Below are 25,087 nucleotides of genomic sequence, written 5' to 3' on the forward strand. Positions count from 1 at the left end.
CTTTTTTGCAAGCTGGTTAAAAGGAACCAACAGACCTTTTTCCAGGAGGTGATATCTCGAAAACAAACAAAACCTTAAGTCACTGTGAACGATTGCACGCCATCAACGTATTCTCTTAGAGTTTCAGTATCAATTGTACTAAGACGTAAAATACTTTGTTTATTCATCATATAAAAATCTTTGTTATCTACCAACAAACTAGTACTATTTGCTTTCTCACAAGAGTAATAAAAAATACAACGTCAGAACTCAATCGAAAACTCACAAAAAGTTTCCCTTGCTTGAACTCAACCTACGCACTCGGTTCTATTGTTCAAATTTGTTGTTCCTACTTCGGACAAAAATACTAATTTAATCCTAACAGTAATATACGCAAAAAAGGGTTTTGTCTCACTCCGCAGCATGGTGCTTACACTGACAGTACAGGTTCCGCAGGGGTGAATCTGAACCATTTACGTAGCTCTCCAGCAAACTGCTGGAGGCCGCTTGTAGGTTGTAGTGCCGTCCTCTGGACAGACTACCGTCACCGCCGGTTCCGATCCGATTCTTGGAACAATTTGCCTCTCCCCCCTCTGTTCTGCCCACACGTTCGACGCCACTTTTCGTTCCGGACAGCGAACAGATCGAGGCCAGGGACGAGGTCAGCGACGATGTACCTCCCAGTATCATGGCGGCGTGGTTGTTTGGCGCTCGGTTCAATTTACAGATACCACTATAATTAGCACTATGGACGACGGATTGGCCATCATGAACAGCACGGCCGTTGTCAGCATTAAGATTACTAGAGCTTAGGTTAAATATTTTATGTCGACCATCACAGCCTGCGAGTGGGGAAAGTGGTTGTTTGCACGAAGAGTTACCGCTAGCGTTGTTGTTGTTGGTTCTACTCAGAAAGGACAACGACGATGAAGACAACGGGCGTAGAGGATTGTTCGGGAACGGGTCGGGGTTACGGTAGGACGCGGAAGGTAAAGAAGAGCGAGGAAAAGTACGTGCTGAATGCTGAAGATCGTTGGTTGTCGGCCGTCAGACTGTCATCTTTGGCATGCCGTTTCCGTCCACGTCTACCGAGCCGGATGTCTGATTGGCTTGGTCCAATAGGGAACCTGGGGGACGGAATAGAGGTTTATCAACAAGACGTACATAATATTTAGAAATAATAGATCGAGAGGTCAGCAGAGACGCCATTTTGATTGCTATCAGTTTTTTCTCGGCTGGTCTCAGGTTTTAGGTTTGCTAGTAGACAGAAGTTCGTACAATATGCCTACCTGATTCGACATCATCTCCAGTCCTGGGATTTCTTTGGCGACACAAAAATGGTGAAGGGGTTGGTGATGCTGGTTGGTTCTGAAAAATAAGGAAAAAGAGATAGCTTAAAATTTTGGAAAACTCTATTCTATCCAAAGAGACCCCTTAACCGATTTTTGCCATTTTTTGGGGCACATATTGTCTATCCTTAGCAGACAATTATGGCAAACGTCCATCCCTGAAGGAAGTGAGCCATTGGCGTAAAGCCATTTGGTATAAAGTCATTTGGCATATTTGTGAACAGCTTCCAAAGTGAGGGTTATTTAACACAACGGATGTTTGACATAACCGACAACGAACAATCTTTCATTGAGACCATGATCGCAATCGGCTTACCTCAAATCAACAGTTCAATGGAAAGCTGCATGATCTGGCATACGTAAATTTATCAGAGTATCTGGATTTACTCGAATCACCATCACCATTGTTGCCCATTGAAGCACATCACACGCCATTCGTTTTGCTTTTTGAAGTAAGCGACTGCAGTTTTTTCGCAAGCAATACCAATAACGGCAGCTTCAGATACAATTTCAACACGTGTGATTGAGGGTGAGTTGAGAACAGCACTCGCAAGTGCTTAATGTGATCCTCTTCAGTGATTCGAATCAGTCGATGACGCCTTATCAGCATTTTAAGACAGACTATTCACAGTTTGCAACGACCTCGTGCCACGTAAGAGACACAGATTTCATTCGACTTTCTTCGACGATTCTTCGACACGGTTCGAGGCCGCATCTCTCGTTCTTTACCTGGTCAACCTACCTCGCTCGCTGGTGGGTTGACCAGGTAAATGATGCGCCTTCGTATTTCACAACCAACATTATTATCAGCCGTTAGCATGGATCCATGGTAGACGAATTCATCGACCCCCTCGAAGGTATTTCCGTCTATCGTAACACTGCTTTTCAGGCTGGCCCTGTCGCACTTGGTTCCGCCCACTAGCATGCACTTTGTCTTCGATGCATTCACCACCAGTCCAACTTTTGTTGCTTCACGTTTCAGGCGGGTGTACAGTTCTGCCACCTCTGCAAATATTCGGCCGATAATGTCCATGTCATCCACGATAACGAAACAAATAAATTGACGGGATCTGGTGAAAACCGTGCCCCGGCTGTTACAGCCGGCTCTCCACATGACACCTTCTAGCGGAATGTTGAACAACAGGCACGAAAGACCATCACCTTGTCTTAGCCCCGGCGCGATTCGAACGAACTGGAGTGTTCGCCCGAAATCTTCACACAGTTTTGCACACCATCCACCGCTTTGATCAGTCTGGTAAGCTTCCCATTCATAATTTTCTATATCGCTACGCAGTCTATACTGTTGTATTTCGTCTTGAAATCAATGAATAGATGATGCGTTGGGACCTGGTATTCACGGATTTTTTGAAGGATTTGCCGTGTAGGAGGCATTAAGGATGGTGATGGCTCGAAAGTTCTCACACTCCAGCTTGTCGCCTTTCTTGTAGATGAGGCATATAACCCCTTCCCTCCACCCATACGGTAGCAGTTTAGTTTCCCAGATTTTGACAATCAGTATGTGCAGGAAAGTGGCCAGCTTTTCCGAGCCCATCTTGATGAGCTCAGCTTCGATCCAGCTTTCCACGCTCACCATAATGGCGGATGCCATAAAAAAATTGACATTAACTGCTTCCCGACACTGAACTGAATTTTTTATCCTAGCAAACATTGATGTTCTCCGTTGCCCGTAACAGTCAATGTGTTGTTTGTTTTCCAACCACGAAAATCCTTCAGGGGAATTTGAAGCTTTTTGTGATCATTATTTTTCCAAGTTTAATTTTATTTTTACTCTATTTCAGATACTCTTATTGTTATTCGCCGTATATTTCACAAGTCTACGTTTATAGACGAGCATCAGATTTTCATCAGGGTCGACTCTTGATTTTGATTGGCGATGTCTCTGAAATTCGAAGCGAAAGTGAAAATTTCATCAACCCTAATGGATATGGGTCAATCCATACCAAGTGACCGAACCACTTGTAATCGACTTTCACCGATTTTATTCAAATTTCGTGGATTTGTTTATCTATCGATTATATGTAAAAATCCAAATTTATTTGATGATTGGACCACCCTCGGCAAATGGGAGCACCCCGTTTTTGACGATTTGTAAAACCATATTTTGAACAACTCATATCTCGGACAGTTTTTTAGCTACATATACCTTCTTTTTACGCATTTTGAAGAGAATTCTTCACACTTTTGAGAAAAATATCGATTTTGAGTAGAAGTGTTGCCAACTCTATTGTTTTGCGTTTTAAGTATAAAATCGTATTTTTCTGCCAATGAGTATATTTTTATTTGGAAAATAACACCAGCATCGTGTTCTCCAGAAAATTTTGTATAAGAAACACTCGAAACCCCAAGGTACTATGAGCCGTTCTCGAGTTATGGAGTTCTGAATATTATATGATTCATATGGAACTTATCAATCACATAAGATTTAGTTATGCATACTGAACCTTAACCTTTTATGGAATTGCCAAGAATTCGAGGATATTGTTTTCTTCAAATACATTGTAAAACATGTAACTTGAGCCTTTGAATAGAAAATAATGTACTTGGCAACGTAGTCACTTTGGAAGGAATAGCTTTTCTGTATTGTTGTAGAGCGTACTATTAAACTATTACTCACATAGATACTATATTATTTCACCTGCCATGGAAAGATTTTTTTAAAATTTTATAAAACATTTATTAATTTCGAAAGCTCTCGGCTCATATGCCGTTGAGCGTTACGGAGCCGAAATCTTTATACTATTTTATTCTTACAATATAACGTTAGATTAAGTGAACTGAAAGAATAGTGTTTCAATCTGGATTAGGGAATACAGTATCACAGTAGGGAAGGAGGAAACGATTGATGAAGTTCTTGTTTCATTACTGTTACGGGACATAGAAATGAAACAAGAATGTCATCACCGTTAAACAAACATTTTCTTAAAAACAACAAAGGAAAGTCATACGAGAGACAATTACGACAAAAGAAACGATATGGTTTTCTAAAAAACCCTGATTAATTAACCTAGCGGTAATGGTGCCTTTCTCGTGCATTATCCAAATAGTATTTTGACCATAACTTTCGAGCCCATAATCCCAACCAGTAAAATTTTAATAGGAAACAATGGGCCAGGATTTCCCGTAAAATGCAACATGGTGCCAACAAATCGGTTAATGGCAAGCCCCTAAAAAGTGGATGAGACTTTTTTACGCACATACACATACATACACATACACACACAGACATCACCTCAATTCGTTGAGCTGAGTCGATTGGTATACAACACTATGAGTCTCCCGCCTTCTATAAAAAGATTGTTTTTGGAGCGAACATAAGGGGCCGTCCAGAAACCACGTGGTCATATGTGGGGGGAGGGGGGGGTTTGGAAAATGACCACGATAAGCCACATGGGGGGAGGGGGGGTGTTGCTTTCGAACCACGTGGTTTTTTTTACACGAAAAACTTTTGGTGAATAACACTAACGGTGTAAAAAATACAAATCATTGAAATTTAATAATTTAATCATTAAACGCAAAGCGCATCTGAGGGCCGATGCCCACGTTGCGTCTTTTCAACTCAGCGTTAAAAAGACGTAGGTGTGCATCGAGAAAAATCGATAACGCAGCGTTGGTCGCAACGCCGATGCATATCTGCATTATTTGACCATCTTAGCCTAAGATCCTATATCCATACAAAAATAAACGAAAAAACAGGTTGCGATTCAGTCTCAATTTCCACAAAAAAAAAATTGGAAAGGAAAAATGGAAAAAATATTTTTAAAAAATTCCGCTGCAGATGGTTTTTGGCATCACGCCGTGTGTCGGCACTTTTGCATCAGCGGACTGCAGCTACAATATTGAAAAATGTTCATGTTTTTACAATAATCCAAGAAAAAATCTTAAGAAGAAAAATTCAAAAGAATTTCTTGTGGATATTCAGGAAAAATCAAGTAAAGAAATTTCCTGTAAAAACTTTGACATTACTTCATACAATCCTGGTAAAGTGCTGGCATTCAGATTTTTTTTGAACAATTCTCTCTGAAAAAATTTGCTTGGAAATTTTGCTACAAATTGATAATGAAAAAAAAAAACAAAACATCTCCAGTGTAAATTCCGAAAAATTTTCCTTAAAACTCCGAAAAAAAATTCCATGTGAATTCTGTCTGAAAATTAAAAACAGTCCCGTGGGAAATACATATAATTTTCGGTGGAAAAACATTTTAATGAATTTCTTCGACAAGTTCTTCCGAATCTTCGCCAGAAATTCTTCTTCATTTACAAAAGAAGTTTTTCGAACATTTTAAGGATTGCACTTCAAAATGTTCAGTCTCAGTTAGCCTTGCGAGTAAAGGCGTAGGATTGCCAATCCGGAAATGACGAGTTCGATTCTCGTTCCTGTCTAGGATGTTTTCGGGTGGGAAACATTCTCGACACCCTAGGTATAGTGTATTCATCGTACTTGCTACACAAAATATATAATCGTGCAATGGCTGGCATATAAAAGCTTTCAATTTATAACTGAGGAAATGCTAATAGAATATACCAAGTTGAAAAGCAGACCAACTTCCAGTTGGAATATGGAGCCAATGCCACATGAAACACTTTGATATTTCCGTTGATTTTTTTTCAATTTTGAAATTTTGAAATAAAATTTTTTCGGAATACTTTTTTACGCTCTTTGTGAATTCTATCATATTTTTTTAAATTTTCCAAGTATTTTTTTATTCGAGGCATTATTTAGAATTGCATTATTTGGCATTATTTGAAAGCAAGGGCTGCCTTTGCGAGTTTAAGAGATATCTGGAAAAACAGGCAGATAAGTGAACGCACCAAAATACGAATTTTCAACTCTAACGTGAAATCTGTGCTGTTATACGCTAGCGAAACATGGTGTGTATCAGTGGAGAACACTCAACGGCTGCAGGTGTTCATTAACAGATGCCTGCGGTATATAATTCGGGCCTGGTGGCCTCACAATTGGATCTCAAACAACGAGCTCCATCGTCGTTGTCACCAGAGGCCGATTCGGGAATCGAGAAATTCGGGATCGGAAGTGGGGCTGGGTCGGCCACACTCTACGTAGGGGCGGAAACGAAATCTGTAAACAAGCATTAGACTGGAACCCAGCGGGACAGCGCAGCAGAGGCAGACCCAGAGGCTCATGGCGGCGAAGCCTCAATAAAGAAATAAAAGAAGTCGACCGAAATCCAACCTGGCAACGGGTTAAAGCGATAGCCGGGCAACGCTCAGGATGGAGATCTTTCAAGTCGGCCCTTTGCACCACCGGAGGTGTACAGGACCCATAAGTAAGTAAGTAAATTATTTAGAATTTCCACGGAAGAGTCTATGGATTATCTTCAAAAAATTCTTTGGATTTTCAAAGAATAAATTTTTAGAATTCTCAAGGTTCATGTTTTTTTAATTAGAACCAGAAATCATTTCAAAATTTCATCGGGAATTCATTCTTCTGATTTGATGATTTAGAAAGTTTGCGGAATTTTCACATCAGAAAATCTTTAAAATTTTGATTTAATTTTTTAAGGAATTCCTACTGGAAATGCTTCAAAAGTACAACCTTTACAAGTACTACAAAAGTACAATTTTTTCGTTATTTCCACTTGTAAAAACAACGGAATTTCCTCGGGAGATTCATTATTGGTGTTTCAGATGAACTTTTTTCGATTTTCTACTGGAAAATCTTAGGAATTTCCATCGGAAATATTTTGGCATATTCCAAAAAAAAAAATTTGGAAAAAACTGCTGAAAATTTCTAAGAATTTCTTTTGGAAAACGAAAAAAAAAATCCATTGGAAATTTAGAAGAATTTCCTTTGAAGATTCTCTAAGTTGCCCATTCTCTAAGTTGCCCTAAGTTGCCATATGCATTTCGGATCCTTCTACGGATTCTTCTAGTTCTTCAAAATTTCTACCGAACATTTTTCGGAACTCTTCCACCGAATTTCGGAAAAAAAAATGTCGTTGAAATGCTAAAGATTTTCCGGGGAGACTCAGAAGAATTTCTTATCAATATTCCGAAGGGTTTCCCTTGCAACTCCAGAATAATTATTCTTGAAAATTAAGAAAATCTTGGAATTTAAAATTAATCCAAGCAATAAATGTAAGCAATAATTTAGGCTTAAGAAGCCTAGTTTTTATGATATTGAATAATGCACAATAAATGCACAAAATTCTAGTAGTGCGCATGAAAAAGGTTATGACATAGAGAAGCTTGCATTTAAAAAATCAACATGAAATTCTAAATAAAATGCTTTTTAAATTCATAAAAGGGTCTTAGAGCTAAGGAGATTCCTGCGATATGAAAAAAGCGGCAGTGTTCCAGAAAAAAACAATCCAATTCCTAAAATAATCTAGGTTAAAAATAGTGTTATAATAACGATTGAAATTAAATTCCAAAACAACCCTCAACAACCCTTTCAGGAATGATGGGTCATATATGCCCAGCGTTTTAGATTGTTTATAAAATCACAAAAGAGAGCTAGGCCACCATTTTCTTCAGTAAAATTGTTCATCTAGATATTGGCTTTACAGAACAAATATGGGAGCTCAAATTTGACTGACCATGAAAACTCAGATATCCGAAATCTTGGGAAGATTTTGATTCTAAGAGCATTTAAATAAAGTTTAAATGTTTGAATCATTCTGAACAGATGGGTGGTCAGATAAGATGTGTCATCCTGAACGTTAAGCCAGTGATTAATATTCAGGAATACGAGGTGCTCAAGGTACTTCAAAATGCTCTCAAGTTCAGCCCACGAATCTACCAGATCAATCAAGACATTTGCAATGTTCTCATCATCGGTATATACTCAATCCGATGAAATAAGCATATGATCCTAATTTCCAATAACATGAGATCCAAGAGACGCATATTCGAGATGTGGAATAGAAGTTCCTTGGGAAATTATTCGAAAGAACCATCAGAGTGACCGAGAAAATATTTTTAGTATGGCATCATTGGCTTCCACGAGTCGATATCAAAATAAAATTTCAATGAAGAATTAGAAATTTTGAGAGATGAGCCAGCTCTGGATTGAAAATCTCTTTAGCAGAGAAAAAAAAATAGAAATTTTCCATAATGAAATAGGAAATTGCCAATAAAGAACAATAATACACACAATTATAATAAATTAGCACTTGTAAAAGCAAAAATTGCAATTATGAAATAAGAATTTTCCATAAAGAAATCAAAATGTTCAACGAAAAATTCAAAATTTTTTCATGAATAAATCAATATTAGCAATGAACAATTAAAAAAAAATATTTATAATTATTTATTTGTAATATTGATGATTCTGAAAACAATACTGAAATTTGTACAAGAATGCTACTCAAAAGAAACAACAGTAGGAGGTTTAATTTGCATCTCTAAGATTACATATTAAGTTTGTGATTCTCTGATAAACTTTTCGTTGTAGGAGTTCAGTTCAGATGCTTCGCTGAGGTTAATATATTAAAAATTATTTTAAAAAAACAAAAAAAAAATTTAAAAAAATTAAACGTATAGGGATATTTTGGAAAATTTCTAAACTATTATAAATTTTTCTCGAAATTTTTATAAGATATTCGCGAGTCCACATTTTTTTGTATCCTCCTGCTGCATTGAAGGTGTCATCAAAATTTTCGACTTCAAGAAAATATATAATTTCCATGCTGGGTTTAGTTTGATTTTGAATCAATTGAAATTGTCCATCTTCAAAATTGATCGGATTAACCATATGTTTAAGTTACATAAGGATTTTTTTTAAATTTTTGTACTTGAAAAAAACCACGTGGTCATGGGGGGGGGAAGGGGGGGGTCTGCCAAATGACCACGATAAGCCACATGGGGGGAGGGGGGGGTTGAAAATCTTCAAAAATATGACCACGTGGTTTCTGGATGGCCCCTAAAGCCTTTCGGTGCACTTAGTGTACGAGAAAGGTAAAAATAAATTAGCTCATAAGGAAGTAGACTTTCACTATGTAATTTTGGAAAAATAATGTATGAAAAGGCAAATCATTATGTAAATGGTATTTGTACGTACATAAGGAGAGGGTTGGTGGTTTGTGACAGGTGGGAGGTAAGAGGGTTGAAAATGGCGAAAAATGTTGGATGCAATTTTTAAACGTATTTTATAGCTATATAAAAGGGAGAAGAAGACCTTAATGTCAATACTAGTCCACTAGAGCAGAATTATCCACGAAAAGTTTTTATCTTACTACTACTTTATCAAACCCACACTTCACAGCACGCAAATGTGATTTGACGATAGCCATGAGCTCTCTCTCACTCACCATTTAATCAAAAATTGTCAACTGTGTGTGTATATTATCAAAGTATGAAAATAGTAACCAAACCAAACATCATAAAAATGGTCTTGGTTGAGATAATGATTTTATTTGCTGTATTTTGAAAATAAATGGATAATATTTGCTGGCCAACGGCCAATTCATTTTCGCTAATTCATTTTTCCATACTAATCTCCATATAAATTTCGCGATGCTGTAAGTGGGGAAGCAACCAATCGAGCTGTGTATGTGTGTTATGTATGTGTCAATGCGTATATGTGTGTATGTTCGGAAATCAGTAAAAAAAAATCTACAATGTTTACAATGAAAAAAGGACTTTTCATTTTTAAAATCCTGTATCTCAAAATCGGAACATAGTACCTCGGGGTTTTAAGCGTTTCCAATGTAAAAATGGTCAAAGAACACGTTGGTGAGGTTATTTCCTGAATAAAAATATACTCATTGGGTAAAAAATGCATTTTTCACACAAAAACTTAAAAATTGTTCATTTGGCAACACTGCACATCAACAAATTATTTTTTTATAAATTCCTTGAAAAATCTTCTTTCGAATGGTTACCTTAGATTCATTATAGACCGCACAGTTACAGAGATATGTACAAAACAATATGATGAGTTTCATACATTTGTCCGAAAAGGGGGATGGTCTTATTAATCGTGGGGAGGTCCAATCACCACGAAATTTTGGTTTTTGGGGTATAACCCATACATAAACAATTGGTCAAAATTTCATTCAATTCTAAGAAAGTCGATTGCACGTTTGCATATTTTCTCGGTCACTTCATATGGAATGACCCATATGTGTTGTACATTTTATTCGAAGTCTACTGGCTATCATTTTATTCCTGGTGTTAAGGAAGTGTTCGTTGCAAATGATTGATTTTTATAGGTCTCATCGATCACATGCAAGCGATAACTTGTGCACAATAATGGATTTCGTACAGCATGAAGTACACCAAATTAAGAATACTGTAAAAGATAACGAAGTGTGTTTGAATATTGGAAATCAATTTCAATATATCAATACGAAAACTGCTCAAATATAAAAAAAATGCCGTCACACTTTGAATGACTTTAAATATACCTCAAAAGTCGATATATACAAATTCGAGAACCAATTTTTAAAAAAATCTACAATCTGTTTATTGATTAATCAGGGCAAATAGCACAAGGGGCTTTCCATAATCCACGCGGCAGTTTAAAAAATTAGAACCTTGGATTCTCCATCCTTCACGATTCCGTAGCGGAAAGCAGACCCGGTCTCTGATTGGCGGATAAAAAGCGATTACCATGCAAAGTAGGTTTAGCGTAGGCCTGCGTAGACTAAGAAAGTAAAAAGAGTGTTGTAAAAGGTAGAATGATTGTAGCGAACGAAACCAGAGATTCCGAGTTTCCTGTGCTTCAGTGCGGTCATTTATTGTGTCCCGAACTAACTCTGACCCTGAGGTGTATTGTAGTCAGGGAGCATAAGGAAGGCTCACCACTGAGCAACCGGTAGTTACACTTTAAAGTGACAAGCAGATGGGATCAGCACCCCATCCGAAAGGACTTCAACGACAAGCAATCCGGAGATATCGCTTTTTTCCACACATTTTTTTGTATCCTTCGCTTCAGTGATGCTGGCTTAAAGTTTCGGAAAAAAATGAATAGCTTCACAATATCTGGAATAGAATATTAAATGATTAAAATGTGATATTAATATTTTAATCAATCGATACTTGTGCATATTTCGTTGTTGATGAAAAAATAACAAATTTCGAGTTGTCGTTGACGACGAATAACGTCAATGCATGCTTAGATGAAAATTTCAGTTCAGTGTCGGGAAGCAGTTATTGTCAAACTTTTTATAGCATCCGCCATTATGGCAAGCGTAGAAAGCTGGATACAATCCTTACTAGCTGCTTTATTGGTCTTTAGCTGTCGGATGGCATCATTACCTTCCCTCAAGGTGGGGGCTGGTTGGCTTCCATCGTCCGCTGAACTGACGTAGTCATCTCCTCCGCTGCCTTGACTTTCACTGCCTGTACTCTTAGCACCATTCAAATGTTCCTCGTGGTGCTGCTTCCACCTTTCGATCACCACACGTTCGTCCGTCAAGATGCTGCCATCCTTATCCCGACACATTTCGTCTCGCGGCACGAAGCCTTTGCGGGATGCGTTGAGCTTCTGATAGAACTTGCGTGTTTCTTGAGCACGGCACAGCTGTTCCATCTCCTCGCACTCCGCTTCTTCCAGGCGGCGTTGTCTTCTCCTGAAAAAGGCGGGTCTGCTGTCTCCGCTTCAGTCTATAACGTTCCACGTTCTGCCGGGTACCATGCTGCAGCGCGACCGCCCGCGCTGCGTCCTTCTCCTCCAGAATCTGTCCGCACTCTTCGTCGAACCAATCGTTCCGTCGACTTCGTCCCATATACCCGACGTTGTTCTCCGCTGCGTCGTTAATGGCTGCTTTGACTGTATTCCAGCAGTCCTCAAGAGGGGCCCCATCGAGCTCACCCTCTTCCGGCAACGCTGCCTCGAGATACTGCGCGTATGCAGTGGCGACATCAGGTTGCTTCAGTCACTCTAGGTCGTACCGCGGCGGTCGCCGGTACCGAAAATTGTTGATGACGGATAATTTTGGGCGCAGTTTAACCACCGACGAACCGACGTGTCACTGGCACTCTCTGATTGTTTCACACTTTTTAACGGTCATTCGCTTTTGCGGGCGATCGCTCCTGTCAAATGAGCTAAGACGCAAATCCCCTGCAATGTTAATACACGTAGGTTGGTGGCTGAGCTACGACAACTTCGCGAGCCATTATGGAGGTGGCGGTAGTGTTCGATGATTTTTCATCATGGCGTCGTGGGCAGCAAATTTAAATTATTTTCCATGGGGTGACACGTCGGTTCGTCGGTGGTTTAACCATCACCAGATAGTGGTCAGAGTCGATGTTAGCGCCACGATATGTCCTGACGTCGATAATGTCGGAGAAGTGCCGTCCATCAATCGATTTGTGATTCTGTCTGCAGTGGTGATCTCCAGGTGTACCGATACGGAAGGCTGTGTTGAAAGTAGGTGCTGCGAATGGCCATATTCTTGGAGGCGGCGAAATCAATTAGTCGTAGGCCGTTTTCGTTCGTCAGCCGGTGAGCGCTGAACTTCCCAATAGTCGGTCTAAACTCCTCCTTTAGGCCAATCTGAGCGTTCAAATCTCCTATGATGATTTTGACGTCGTGACATGGGCAGCTGTCGTACTCACGTTCCAGCTGCGCGTAGAATACGTCCTCATCATCATCATCAGTGCTTCCGGAGTGTGGGCTATGAACGTTGATTATGCTGCAGTTGAAGAACCGGCCTTTGATCCTCAACCTGCACATTCTTTCATTAATCGGCCACCACCCGATCACGCGCCTTTGCATATCGCCCATTACTATAAAAGCTGTTCCCAGCTCGTGTGTGTTGCTGCAGCTCTGATAGATGGTATGATTACCTCAAAACATTATTATTATTTTTTTTTTCAGACTAAGGCCGAAGTGGCCTGTGCGGTATATAAGAGTCTTCTCCATTCGGCTCGGTCCATGGCTACACGTCGCCAACCACGCAGTCTACGGAGGGTCCGCAAGTTATCTTCCACCTGATCGATCCACCTTGCCCGCTGCGCAGCTCGCCTTCTTGTGCCCGTTGGATCGTTGTCGAGAATCATTTTCACCGGGTTACTGTCCGACATTCTGGCTACGTGCCCGGCCCATCGCAGTCGTCCGATTTTCGCGGTGTGAACGATGGATGGTTCTCCCAACAGCTGATTCAATTCGTGGTTCATTCGCCTCCTCCACGTACCGTCCGCCATCTGCACCCCACCATAAATGGTACGCAGCACTTTCCTTTCGAGAACTCCAAGTGCGCGTTGGTCCTCCACGAGCATCGTCCAGGTCTCGTGTCCGTAGAAGACTACCGGTCTAATTAGCGTTTTGTAGATTGTCAGTTTGGTACGGCGGCGAACTCTATTCGATCGGAGCGTCTTGCGGAGTCCAAAGTACGTACGATTTCCAGCCACTATGCGTCTCCGAATTTCTCTGCTGGTGTCATTTTCGGCAGTCACCAGTGAGCCCAAGTACACTAATTCTTCTACCACCTCGATTTCGTCACCACCGATGCAAACTCGCGGTGGGTGGCTCACATTGTCTTCTCTTGAACTTCTTCCTATCATGTACTTCGTCTTCGACGTGTTGATGACTAGTCCGATCCGCTTAGCTTCCCTCTTCAGTCTGATATAGGCTTCCTCCATCTTCTCAAAGTTACGTGCCATAATATCTATGTCGTCGGCGAAACCAAATAGCTGGACGGACTTATTGAAAATTGTACCACTCGTGTTAATCCCTGCTCTTCGTATTACCCCTTCCAAAGCGATGTTGAATAGCAAACACGAAAGACCATCACCTTGCCGTAACCCTCTGCGGGTTTCGAAGGGACTCGAGAATGCCCCTGAAACTCGAACTACGCACATCACCCGATCCATCGTCGCTTTGATCAACCGTGTCAGTTTATCCGGAAATCCGTTTTCGTGCATTAGCTGCCATAGCTGGTCCCGATCGATTGTATCATATGCGGCTTTGAAGTCGATGAATAGATGATGTGTGGGCACGTTGTATTCGCGGCATTTCTGCAGTACTTGGCGAATGGCGAACACCTGGTCCGTGGTGGAGCGTTCGCCCATAAACCCGCCTTGGTACTGCCCCCACGAACTCCCTTGCAGTTGGTGCCAGTCGACGGCATAAAATTTGGGAGAGTACCTTGTAGGCGGCGTTCAGCAATGTGATTGCGTGGTAGTTGCTACAATCCAGCTTATCGCCCTTTTTGTAGATGGGACACACGACACCTTGCATCCACTCCTGCGGCAAAACTTCCTCCTCCCAAATCTTGGTAATGACCCAGTGCAGCGCTCTAGCCAGTGCCTCACCACCGTGTTTAAATAGCTCTCCTGGTAGTTGGTCAACCCCAGGGGCTTTGTTGTTCTTCAGCCGGCCAATCTCCTCCTGGATTTCCTGGAGATCCGGAGCCAGTAGAATTATGTCCTGCGCGCGTTCTCCCAAGTCCATCACCATACCGCCATCTTCGTCTGCCACATCGCCATTCAGGTGTTCTTCGTAGTGCTGCCGCCACCTTTGGATCACCTCACGCTCGTTCGTAAGAAGGTTCCCGTTTATGTCCTTACACATATCAGGCTGTGGCACGTGGCCCTTACGTGAACGGTTTAACTTCTCATAGAACTTTCGTGTGTTATTAGCGCGATACAGTTGCTCCATCTCTTCACGGTCTCGATCTTCCTGCTGGCGCTTTTTCCTCCGGAAAATCGAGTTTTGTCTGTTCCGCGCCTGTTTATATCGTGCCTCGTTCGCCCTCGTGCGGTGTTGCAGCAATCTCGTCCATGCTGCATTCTTCTCTTCCACTAACTGCTCACATTCGCCGTCATACCAGTCGTTTTTCTGATCCGGGGGCACCGTGCCAAGTGCAGCGGATGCGGTACTACCAATGGCGGATCGAATATCTCTCCAGCCATCTTCAAGAGACGCTGCGCCTAGCTGCTCTTCCGTTGGAAGTGCCACTTCCAGCTGCTGCGCGTATTCTTGGGCTAGTCTACCGTCTTGTAGCCGCCCAATGTTAAGCCGCGGCGGACGACTTCGACGCGTGTTGTACACCGTCGAGAGTTTTGAGCGCAGGCATACTGCAACGAGGTAGTGGTCGGAATCAATATTCGCACTGCGGTAAGTGCGGACGTTCGTGATGTCGGAGAAGAATTTACCGTCGATTAGAACGTGGTCGATTTGGTTTTCCGTTCCTTGGTTAGGTAATCTCCATGTGGCCTTGTGGATATTTTTGCGGGGAAAGAAGGTGCTTCGGACTACCATTCCGCGGGAGGCTGCGAAGTTTATGCATCGTTGGAAAAAGGCGGGTCTCTAAACGTTCGCACCATTGATCCCTTCCAACAAACCTCTTGTAGCGCTACGATGCCTAATCCACGGTCTTTGAGCACATCGGCGAGTATGGGTGTGCTCCCGATGAAGTTGAGAGATTTGCAGTTCCACTGTTCGTTGCTTATGTTTTTTAATGGCTGGCTTGCAGGGCCTGACATTGGTGACCCCCTGACCCCCTAAATTTCCGGAGGACCATTCCTCCTTATTCCCGGTGGACCATGGTGCACAGTTCCACTTAGGGCCAATTTCTTCACCTTCGCTTAACTCTTAAGCGGTGCTTACCCATACGTTTAAACCTGGCTTAAGGCTTAAGCGCAGATGAAGAAATCGGCCCTTAGGTTCCCTCGCTGGCACTCGGATGATGATCAGCCGCCCCTAGCATGGAGAACAGACACTGTTGTGAGCCGATCCTGACATGGAGAACAGACGCTCAGTAATATTTGCACCTCCGGAGAGGAGCAAATCCCCTTCCCTGTCAGCATATTTACGACCATAATTCCCACCGGGGTTGATTACCCGATCTTCCCTAAGGTTGCTCGTATCTTGGCAAGCACCACGGGGAGGTAGGGATAGGAGTTGCTGGGTAAGGGCCTGTTCAAATATTACGTAACGGGAAAAACGTTGTTTTCAAGAACCCCCACCCCCTCGTAACAATCTGTAACACTTTTCGGAAGTACCCCCATTCCTATGCGTAACGCGTAACAAATGCTGTTTCTTGGGGAACAAATCGTAACAAAAAATAAACAACCCCCCACTCTTTATTGCGTTACGTAATATTTGAACAGACCCTAAGAGGCTAAAGCCCGCAGTCCACTGTTTGTCATAATGACAAATATTTGTCAAGTTGATCCGGACATCTATCAAACCGATTAGAAATCGATATGGATATCAGGCTGACTTGACAAATATTTGTCATTATGACAAACAGTGTACTGATAGCTTAAGGACCACGAGATGGGGTCTATTTTATTTCTTAAGGTACGCGAAGTACCAATGGTACGCTTTACCCAACATTTGCCGTGCCTGATAGTGATAATAATTATTCCAAATTAATCGATTATCGCAACGATTAATCAATTAATCGAAGTAATCGAATAATTTGCGACATCTCTGATCACAGCAAGCCATGCGCGCGAATGGTTGCTTTTGAATTTGCTGGCACGTTTTTGTTGGTTCCCGCAGATTCGGCTGATTTTCATATTTTTCAGTGGCGCCGGGAGTGGGTGGGACAAGTAGGACATGTCCTACGCACAAATTTCCCTGGTTGGGACAGTCAAAGCATTGTCCTACCCATGATTATGGGTAGAACGTATGAAGTCTTAGTTGGCAAAAATCTGTGTGTTATTAAAAGGTGCTTTCAAATTTAATCAGAGTCATTAGAATAATCACAGAGGTTTCATGGATCCTAAAGGAATAGACTATTGAATGTTCTTTGGGACTTTAAGCACTTTATAATCTCGAAAGTTTTCTAGATTTCTAAAACAAGGATCTTTTCGATTATCTTGTAATTTGGGTTCAATAATTTAGTAGTTTATCAATATTAATTCATTCCAGAAGCTGACTTTCATAATATGTAGTATGGTGAACTTCTTATCTGAAGATTTTTCTACAACTCTGCCTAACAAATCAATGTATGAATTTCACTAAAAACGAAGGTAATGTGCTAGTTGCAGTAAATTATACTAAATGATAACAAAATATCAATCATTCGGTTTTAGTTACTGTAACTGGCACTTTATGTCCGTTATAATTCAATTTACGAACTATTAGGCAGAGTTGAAGAAAAACATTCATACTAAACATTTTGGAATTCAGCACCTGGAATGATTTATTGACAATCTACTAAATTATCGAACCTAGATTACTAAGTGATCAGAAATATCCTTGTTCTAAAAGTTTTCGAGAGGTAAAAAAAAAGATGTTCAGCAAATGGGATTTATTAAAAATATTGAAAGTGTTGATAGATGAAGTGCGTTTAAATGAAGTATTGAAAACCCAAGGAAAAAGGTTTTCTACAAACCTTAAAAGATTCATTGAAATCTAAGGAACCACAAACATCACAAAGTCCACTTGAAATCTGGACCATAAGAAATTCTTAGCTTTCAAAAGATTCTTTGACAATCATACGATTTCTTAAAAGTTTGCTTTGAATCGCTAGATCTATAACCAATAATAAGCAATAATTGATTGAAACCATTCAAGAATTATACAAATTTCTGTGATCCATGACTTCTGGTAGAAGCTTGTAAAAATGTTCGATAATCGAGAATTGAAATATGTATGTTCTTCTTAGTTTTCCCTCAACAATCTTGGAAAGGCAATATTTTTCCAGGGAATCGTAGAAGACTTTTCAAATTGTTTGAGTATTCTGTCCGCAAAGATCTTTTTAAGTCCAGATTATTTCTAGAATTGATTATGTTGCTGCAAGCATAACTGTTTTATATTGATATGGATTTCATTTCAACATGGGACGGTAACTTTTACGCTTTTGACGATAGGTAGAATGTGCATCAATTTCGGAAATAAGCTTGGTGATCTAGTGGCTTCCGCTTCTGCTTATACGCAGGAGGTCGTAGAGTTCTCTGCACCTCTGTAGTAAGAGATGCAGCTCTCGGTGATCACGAGTGGAAGTGATACTACTCTCATGCCATAGTCTAGGCTTGTAACACCCACGACCTTTTGCGAATCGCCTAAAGCCAATGCTAATACCATAAATATTTCTCAAACTGACATTTCCTATTTGTCCTACCCACGACTCGCAACGTGGATGCGCCTCTGATATTTTGCATATGTACAAGAAGAAAAAAGTGTAAGTGATCTGAAGTTTAAAATTTACGCATTTGGTGTCCTTTGATAAAGTGTATTTCCTAATTGACTGCGCTAAATCGTATGTGTAGTTTGTATACGGGAATGTCTTGCCAAAACTAAATGCGCACTGGATTTGAAAATCCGGAAGTTTGTTTATGAATCCATTATCCAATTGGCGGGACTTATTGCAAGTGCAAGTTACCTCGGACTGGATGTGAGTTACCAGGCAGCCTGAAATGGGTCAGTTGCAGTAGAGCTAACACCTTCTAACTCCCAGGCTAAAGCTGACTTCCTTACAGACAGCTTATTTATTTATTTATTATCAGATTGAGCCGGAGTGCAGTACATAAACGTCTTCTACATTCAGCTTGGTCCATGGCTACACGTCCCCAACCATGCAGTCTGCGGAGGGTCCGCAAATCGTCCTTCACTTGATCGATCCACCTTACTCGTTGTGCTCCTCGCCTTCGTGTTCACCCATTTTTACTGGATTACTGTCCGACATTTTGGCTACGTGCCCGGCCCACCGCAGTCTTCTGATTTTCGCGATGTGAACGATGGATGGTTCTTCTAGCAGCTGATGCAACTTGTGGTTCATTCGCCTCCTCGACGTACCGTCCGCCATCAGCACCCCACCATAGATGATACGTAGCACTTTCCTTTCAAAAACACCAAGTGCGCGTTGGTCCTCCACAAGTATCGTCCAGGTCTCGTGTCCGTAGAGGACTACCGGTCTAAGAAGCGTTTTTTAGTTACTTTAGTACGGCGGCAAAATATATTCGATCAGAGCGTTTTGCGGAGTCCAAAGTACGTGCGATCTCCTGCCATGATGCGTCTCTGAATTTTTCTGCTGGAATCGTAATCGGAGGTCACCAGGTCAGCAATTCCAATTCTTCAACCACCTCAATATCGTCGCCACCAATACAAACTCGTGGTGGGTGGCTTATATTTTCCTCTCTTGAGCCTCTTTTTATCATGTACAGGCATACCTCGATAGTACGTACCCTCGATAGTGCGTACCCTCGATAGTACGTACCCTCGATTGTACGTACATTTTACCTCGATAGTACGTACACAAAAAAATTTTTTTTTTTCGTTCAATTTTCTGTACAATTTTAGTAAAAAATTAAATATGCATTGATCATGGCACATACGGGAGTCCTTCATATGTTACGTAATAATTTCACAATTGATTTAAACACCACAGTGAGTTTATAACGACATTAGTAGCAAAACTTTGAAAAAGCAGCGTGTCATAAATGTTTGCCAGTCTTACATAACACATATTATACTATCATTTTAAACAATTGAAGGAACATCTGAAACAGCTGTTTGGATGCGGAGCGCGTCCAAGCTCCCATAAAGCTGAATATCAGCAAGAGGAATTCTTTTGTCTTGGACGCGATCGCACACGCACTCGCGTGAGTATGTCATCGGCATAAGAGTGTTATCAGCAATAATTGAAATTTTATGGGTATGATTTTCTTATAAAGCAGATTAGCTATCCACTTAATTAAACAGTTATTATGTTTGTGAATTATTTTATCTATCAAGGAAATTAGTTCTAGTTCTAGAACCCTTCCCCATGCATTAGTTCACCTGATAGACCAGAAAATATTTCCCCGAGGAGTAAATTAATTCCATCATGGGAATGGTGATTCATAAAATTGAATTTTCGGCAAGATACTTTACTGTTTAATTAAGTTTACATTAAGTTTAGTTCCATTCTATCCACTTGTCGGTAACATTTTTTTTTCTTGAGAAACAAATTAGCAGCGTTACTAAAATGAGGAAAATTTTTGGTCGAAAATTTCCTCTGAGATGTCTTACTGGGATTTCCGAAGAAGTTTATCCTGGAACAGTAGTTCTTCCAAGGATTCTTCCTGGGATACCTTGGTAGTTTGGTCGAAAATTCCATACATGGTTTAACTTGATATTCTATCTAGACCTGTGCGCCGATTGGCGGTGAGGCGTGATAGATCATTTTCAGCCAGTGGCAGTGGCGTGGTGGTGATTGGCGGCGGCGTGAATCAGCGTGAATCAATTTCGTGTATAATAAGTTTTCCGGAATGTATCTAGATGTTCCCGCAGGAATTCCTCCGAAAGTTTCTTCGGTAATTCCTACGGGAGTTATTCCAGATATTTCTCTGAAAGTTCCTCCAGGAATTCCTCTGGAAGTTCCTCCGGAAGTTCCTCTAGGAATTTCTCCGCGAATTTTTACGAAATTCTTTCGAACATCCATTTTAAATTATAGTCAAATATTTTTCCGTTAATCCTTCCAAATATACCCTCTAAATTCCATTATTTTCTCGGTAATTTCTTCAGCAATTCACTTAGGAATTATCTTAGAAACTTCCACATCCCCTTTCCCAAAACTTCCACCAGAAAATCATTCAGAAATTCCCATACAAACTCCTCCGGGCATCCTCTCTGGAGTTACTCCAGAAATTCCATCAAGATCTCTCCATTAATTACTTCGAGGTCATTCCGGAAATTCTCATTGAATTTCTTCAGAAACTCACGTGGAAGTCCTTGATACTCACACCCCAGAAATTCCTCCAAGAACTCCCCCGGAAAACTGTTTTTTTTCTTCGGGAATTCTCTTGGAAATTCCTTGCAAAATTCGTCTGCAAATTCATCTGGGTACAAAAATTAAATTTCGTCCAAACCAGTGCTGGAAATACTCGCTTCACAAGTAAGGGAAGAGTATAATTCGCGCGAACCTACTGCCTGCATTTTTTCAAGCGCTTGCTTTGTTCGCGAGTACGTGCAGAGCAAGCATAAGCATGAGCATTTTTTTTTTTAGCATTATGACCGCACAATTCGTAGTTGCTACTCCGTGATTGACTGAACTTGCGAAATTGTACAGAGAACACAATGAATGGGGCTTGGGATTAGCTACCCATTCTCAATGTACACGTTTCGGGAGCTCAAATATTTAAAGTCAATAACGGCGCCGGCCACGTCCTTACAGTCATATAGGAATGGAAGGATTGTTAGTCCGACTCTCGTTGCTACTAGATACCGAGTATACCTCTGCATCTCCACGATTGTCTTGGGATAGGATATCGCCTTAGTTACAAAGGATAATTTATCTGGATTCACTTTGGTAAGCGATGCGATCTATGGGATGGGAAATGACACTAATACGAGTTAAAAGTTAAAAACATGCACGCCCGGTGGCATATGAAAGCTAAGGAGATTCGCGTTTTGAACGACCGCACGGAAGCGCAGCACTCTGTACTCACTTGTTCGATGGCTACAGCAAACTATTGAAGAACTCGCTTTTTTCGACCGCGCGCGACATGCGCATGAGCCATTTCTTTCCCGACGACTAAAACACGCACTGCACTTACTTGTTCGATAGCTACTCTTATTACCGGCCGCGCAATGCAGAACAAATATTTCGGCCGATCGCGTCATCGTTCTGCAGTCCGAAACAAGAGAAATCTGGCACTGAACTGATTTTTATTACCGGCCGCGCAATGCAGAACAAATATTTCGGCCGATCGCGTTATCGTTCTGCAGTCCGAAACAAGAGAAATCTCGCACTGAACTCTGTTCGCGAGTACGGGCAGAGCAAAGACAAAAAGCAGGACATTATTTTTTCGCGAGGAAAAAATCACGATCACGAATATTTGTGGTTACTTCGAATAAAATGAATAAATTTTACTTAACATAAACACAAAAACAAATGTGTTCTTGCTCGAACATCCGTGAGAATCATGTTCCGAGGTTGGTTTATGACATTTGGCAAATTAACCCAAATTATTCGCGAGGCTAAATGAACATTTTTCGGGTTTCGCTTTTCTGTTTTCTCTGCGAGTAGTAGGTAGGCAAGAAAATGCAAAACAAGTTTTCCCGAGTATTTTGCTTGCCCTAATTCTTGTTTTGTGAACAAGGTTCACAGATTTCCACCACTAGTCAAAACTCTTTCGGAATTACCTACAAAAATTCCCCTTGAAATTCCTCTGAAAATTATTTAAGGGATTCTCCCGGAATCCTGCAGCCATTCTCAAAATTTCTACGGTACTTCGCTAAAAATTTCTATCAAAAATCATCCGAGTATTTTCCGAGATTTTTTTCCAGGAATTCGCAGCAATATCTTAAAACAACCCTGAAAATTCTTTGAGAACTCTCACACTTTTATTCCAGAAATTCCTCCAAAAAATCCGTTAATAATTTCCCCGGAAATTACTTCAAGAACTTCTTCAGAAATCTCTTTTAAAGTTCCCCCGAAAAGTTATTCAAGAATTATCCGGGATTTCGTATCGGAATTCCCACAGAATTTTCTCAAATTACTCTGCAGAAAATTACTTCAAGAATTGCTCTGGAAAGTTCCTTTTTCAGGAAGAATAGGAGTATCCGAAAAGATTTCCTGGAGAATTTCCTAAAGTAATTTTTGAAAAAATTCGCGATGGATTTCTTGGTTTGAGTTCGAGTTTCGAAAAATCTTGATGGATTTACCTATGGATTTCCTGGAGATATTCTCGAAAAAAAATCCTAGAAGAATATCTGAAACAAATCTAGGATAAATTTGAAAACAAGAAGCTTTTTTTTCCTAAGGAATTTTCAGGAGAAAATATTTTTGAATGTCAAAATAAATTTCAAATAAAGTTTTAAAATAATTTTAAACTAAAATACGGAAAAGTTCTAGTAGAATTTCAGAGGGTGTTCTTGGAGTAATTCCTTAGTTTCCTGAAGAACAAACCCATATTTTCAGAAAAAAAAGTATTTTTATGTTTGGCCGAGAATGTGTCGAAAAGTGGCTATGTTGCCAAAAATTATCCCACGTCGCACTTTTTGGCCAGAGATCCACGCTAGTTCAACTAGTTCAGTAGATCAACATCCAATGATTTAGATTTAAATACTTTATCGACAGACACCACCTCAATTCATCAAGCTGATGTGTTCGCCGTCACATCAAGCTGATGTGACGCTCAGTGTTCTCAGAATATACAACTGTTACAGCCTTTCAGTCCATTATTGTCTGTTTTTGCTTTGTAGAAGCAAACTATCAAAATCTGTACGGATAATTTGCAGACACCCTGTATATACGAGAAAATTAAAATAAATTAGAATATTAGAAATCAGTGTATTTGTTATCTTTATACTCATCTTAGTGTAATGTATTTATGGATAAAATTACGAATCATAATGAAGATTCCTCCTAATCAACGCGATGCGTTTGTTGCTATAGCTAACAGTTTGTCGCTTTGGTGAGGAAGCGTCAATGGAGCCAATAGAATCACAACGACAGTGACAGTTAGGAACAAGCTTAAAGCTTTTCATTTACATAAAATCTATAGGTGGAATCCATAAAATACGTCACGTAAAAATGTTGTGATCCACCTCCAATCATCACTTTTTGTAGTTACATGCATAATTATGAATGATGTGTAACATATTTTTATAACGTCACGAATATCACGTAATTTATGGATGTTCCGAAGTATTAACATACAATATTTCATAAAAACAATAGCCTCACATTTGCAAGGACGATAATTTTGCGCAATGCTACATGTAGGCACCATTTCAAGAAAAATCTTAGTTATGCTGGTCCGTTGTGTACTATATCAAATATAAATTTGCTTAGAATACAGAGCCTTCTACCGAAATTTTGGCTTTCGAGCGGTTTTATAAACATTACACCACTCCCAAATAAATAGAAAGGCAAAAAAAATTTTTTTTTGTTCGGTATTTTTTTGCTTCGATAGTACGTACGCTTCGATAGTACGTACACTAAAATTACGGAGGTGTACGTACTATCGAGGTATGCCTGTACTACGTACTCGACGCCTTGACGACTAGTCCAATCCGTTCAGCTTCTATCTTCAGTCTGAAGTAGAGGCTTTCTCCAACTTCTCAAACTTGCGTGCCTTAATAACTATGTCATTGGCGAAGCCAAATAACTGGACGTGCTTCGTGAAAAGCGTACCCTTCGTGTCGATCCATGACCTTCGTATTACCCCCTCCAAAGCGATGTTGAATAGCAGACCTTGCCATAACCCTCTGCGCGTTTCGAAGGGATTCGAGAATGCCCCTGAAACTCGAACGCACATCACCCGATCCAACGTCGCCTTGATCAACCGTATCAGTTTATCCGGAAATCCGTTTTCGTGCTTTAGCTGCCATCGTTGGTCCCGATCGATTGAATCATACGCGGCTTTGAAGTCGATAAATAGATGATGTGTGGGCACATTGTATTCGCGGGTTTTCTGCAGTACAGACAGATAGCATTCTTTCATAATACCACTGCCGGACATTTAGTGATAAGTTATTAGTGATTGAAATCGGTTTTTTTCAGGACCATCATTTTACACAAGAGAAGGTTGAGTCGAGACGAATTTTCCTCAAAGTGCAAAACATAATCGCTTGGCGACGGCAGAAAATTGACGTCGTGAGCAGTTTTACAAGCACGCGTCTTTAGCGTTTCTGCAGCAAATCATCAAGTGGCTGATGTTGGCGTCAAAAACAATCAAAGGAAATTTTCTCGCAAGATTCTGATTTTGGGTTTGTTGCTGCTAGTAAGCACAGCACCATCAATCGCAACGACTGTCTTGCACACAAACCTTCTGATGTTTTCCTACAATTTGATTTATTTGTGTATGCGGCGTAAGAAAAATGGAAACCTTCAAGAGAGGACCTCCACTTCTCTACGTAACGTCCTATTTGATAAGTACCCAATACA

The 25,087-nt window shown here is 40.6% G+C and overlaps 1 protein-coding gene across 1 annotated transcript in view; it reads right to left on the bottom strand.

The window, feature by feature from the left end:
• Positions 1 to 79: 79 nt before the first annotated feature.
• The window catches only part of LOC134210483 (proton-coupled zinc antiporter SLC30A1), a 149,419-nt gene continuing 124,411 nt past the window's right edge, over positions 80 to 25,087 (bottom strand). Inside the window, exons 9-10 of the mRNA XM_062686530.1 lie at positions 1,269 to 1,347; positions 80 to 1,106 (exon numbers count right to left, since the gene is read on the bottom strand). Coding sequence (XP_062542514.1) covers positions 1,027 to 1,106; positions 1,269 to 1,347 — 159 coding nt within the window. The 3' untranslated portion in view covers positions 80 to 1,026. The remainder of the gene's footprint in view (positions 1,107 to 1,268; positions 1,348 to 25,087) is intronic.

Source organism: Armigeres subalbatus, chromosome 2 (assembly GCF_024139115.2).
Source record: "Armigeres subalbatus isolate Guangzhou_Male chromosome 2, GZ_Asu_2, whole genome shotgun sequence".
NCBI lineage: Eukaryota > Metazoa > Arthropoda > Insecta > Diptera > Culicidae > Armigeres > Armigeres subalbatus.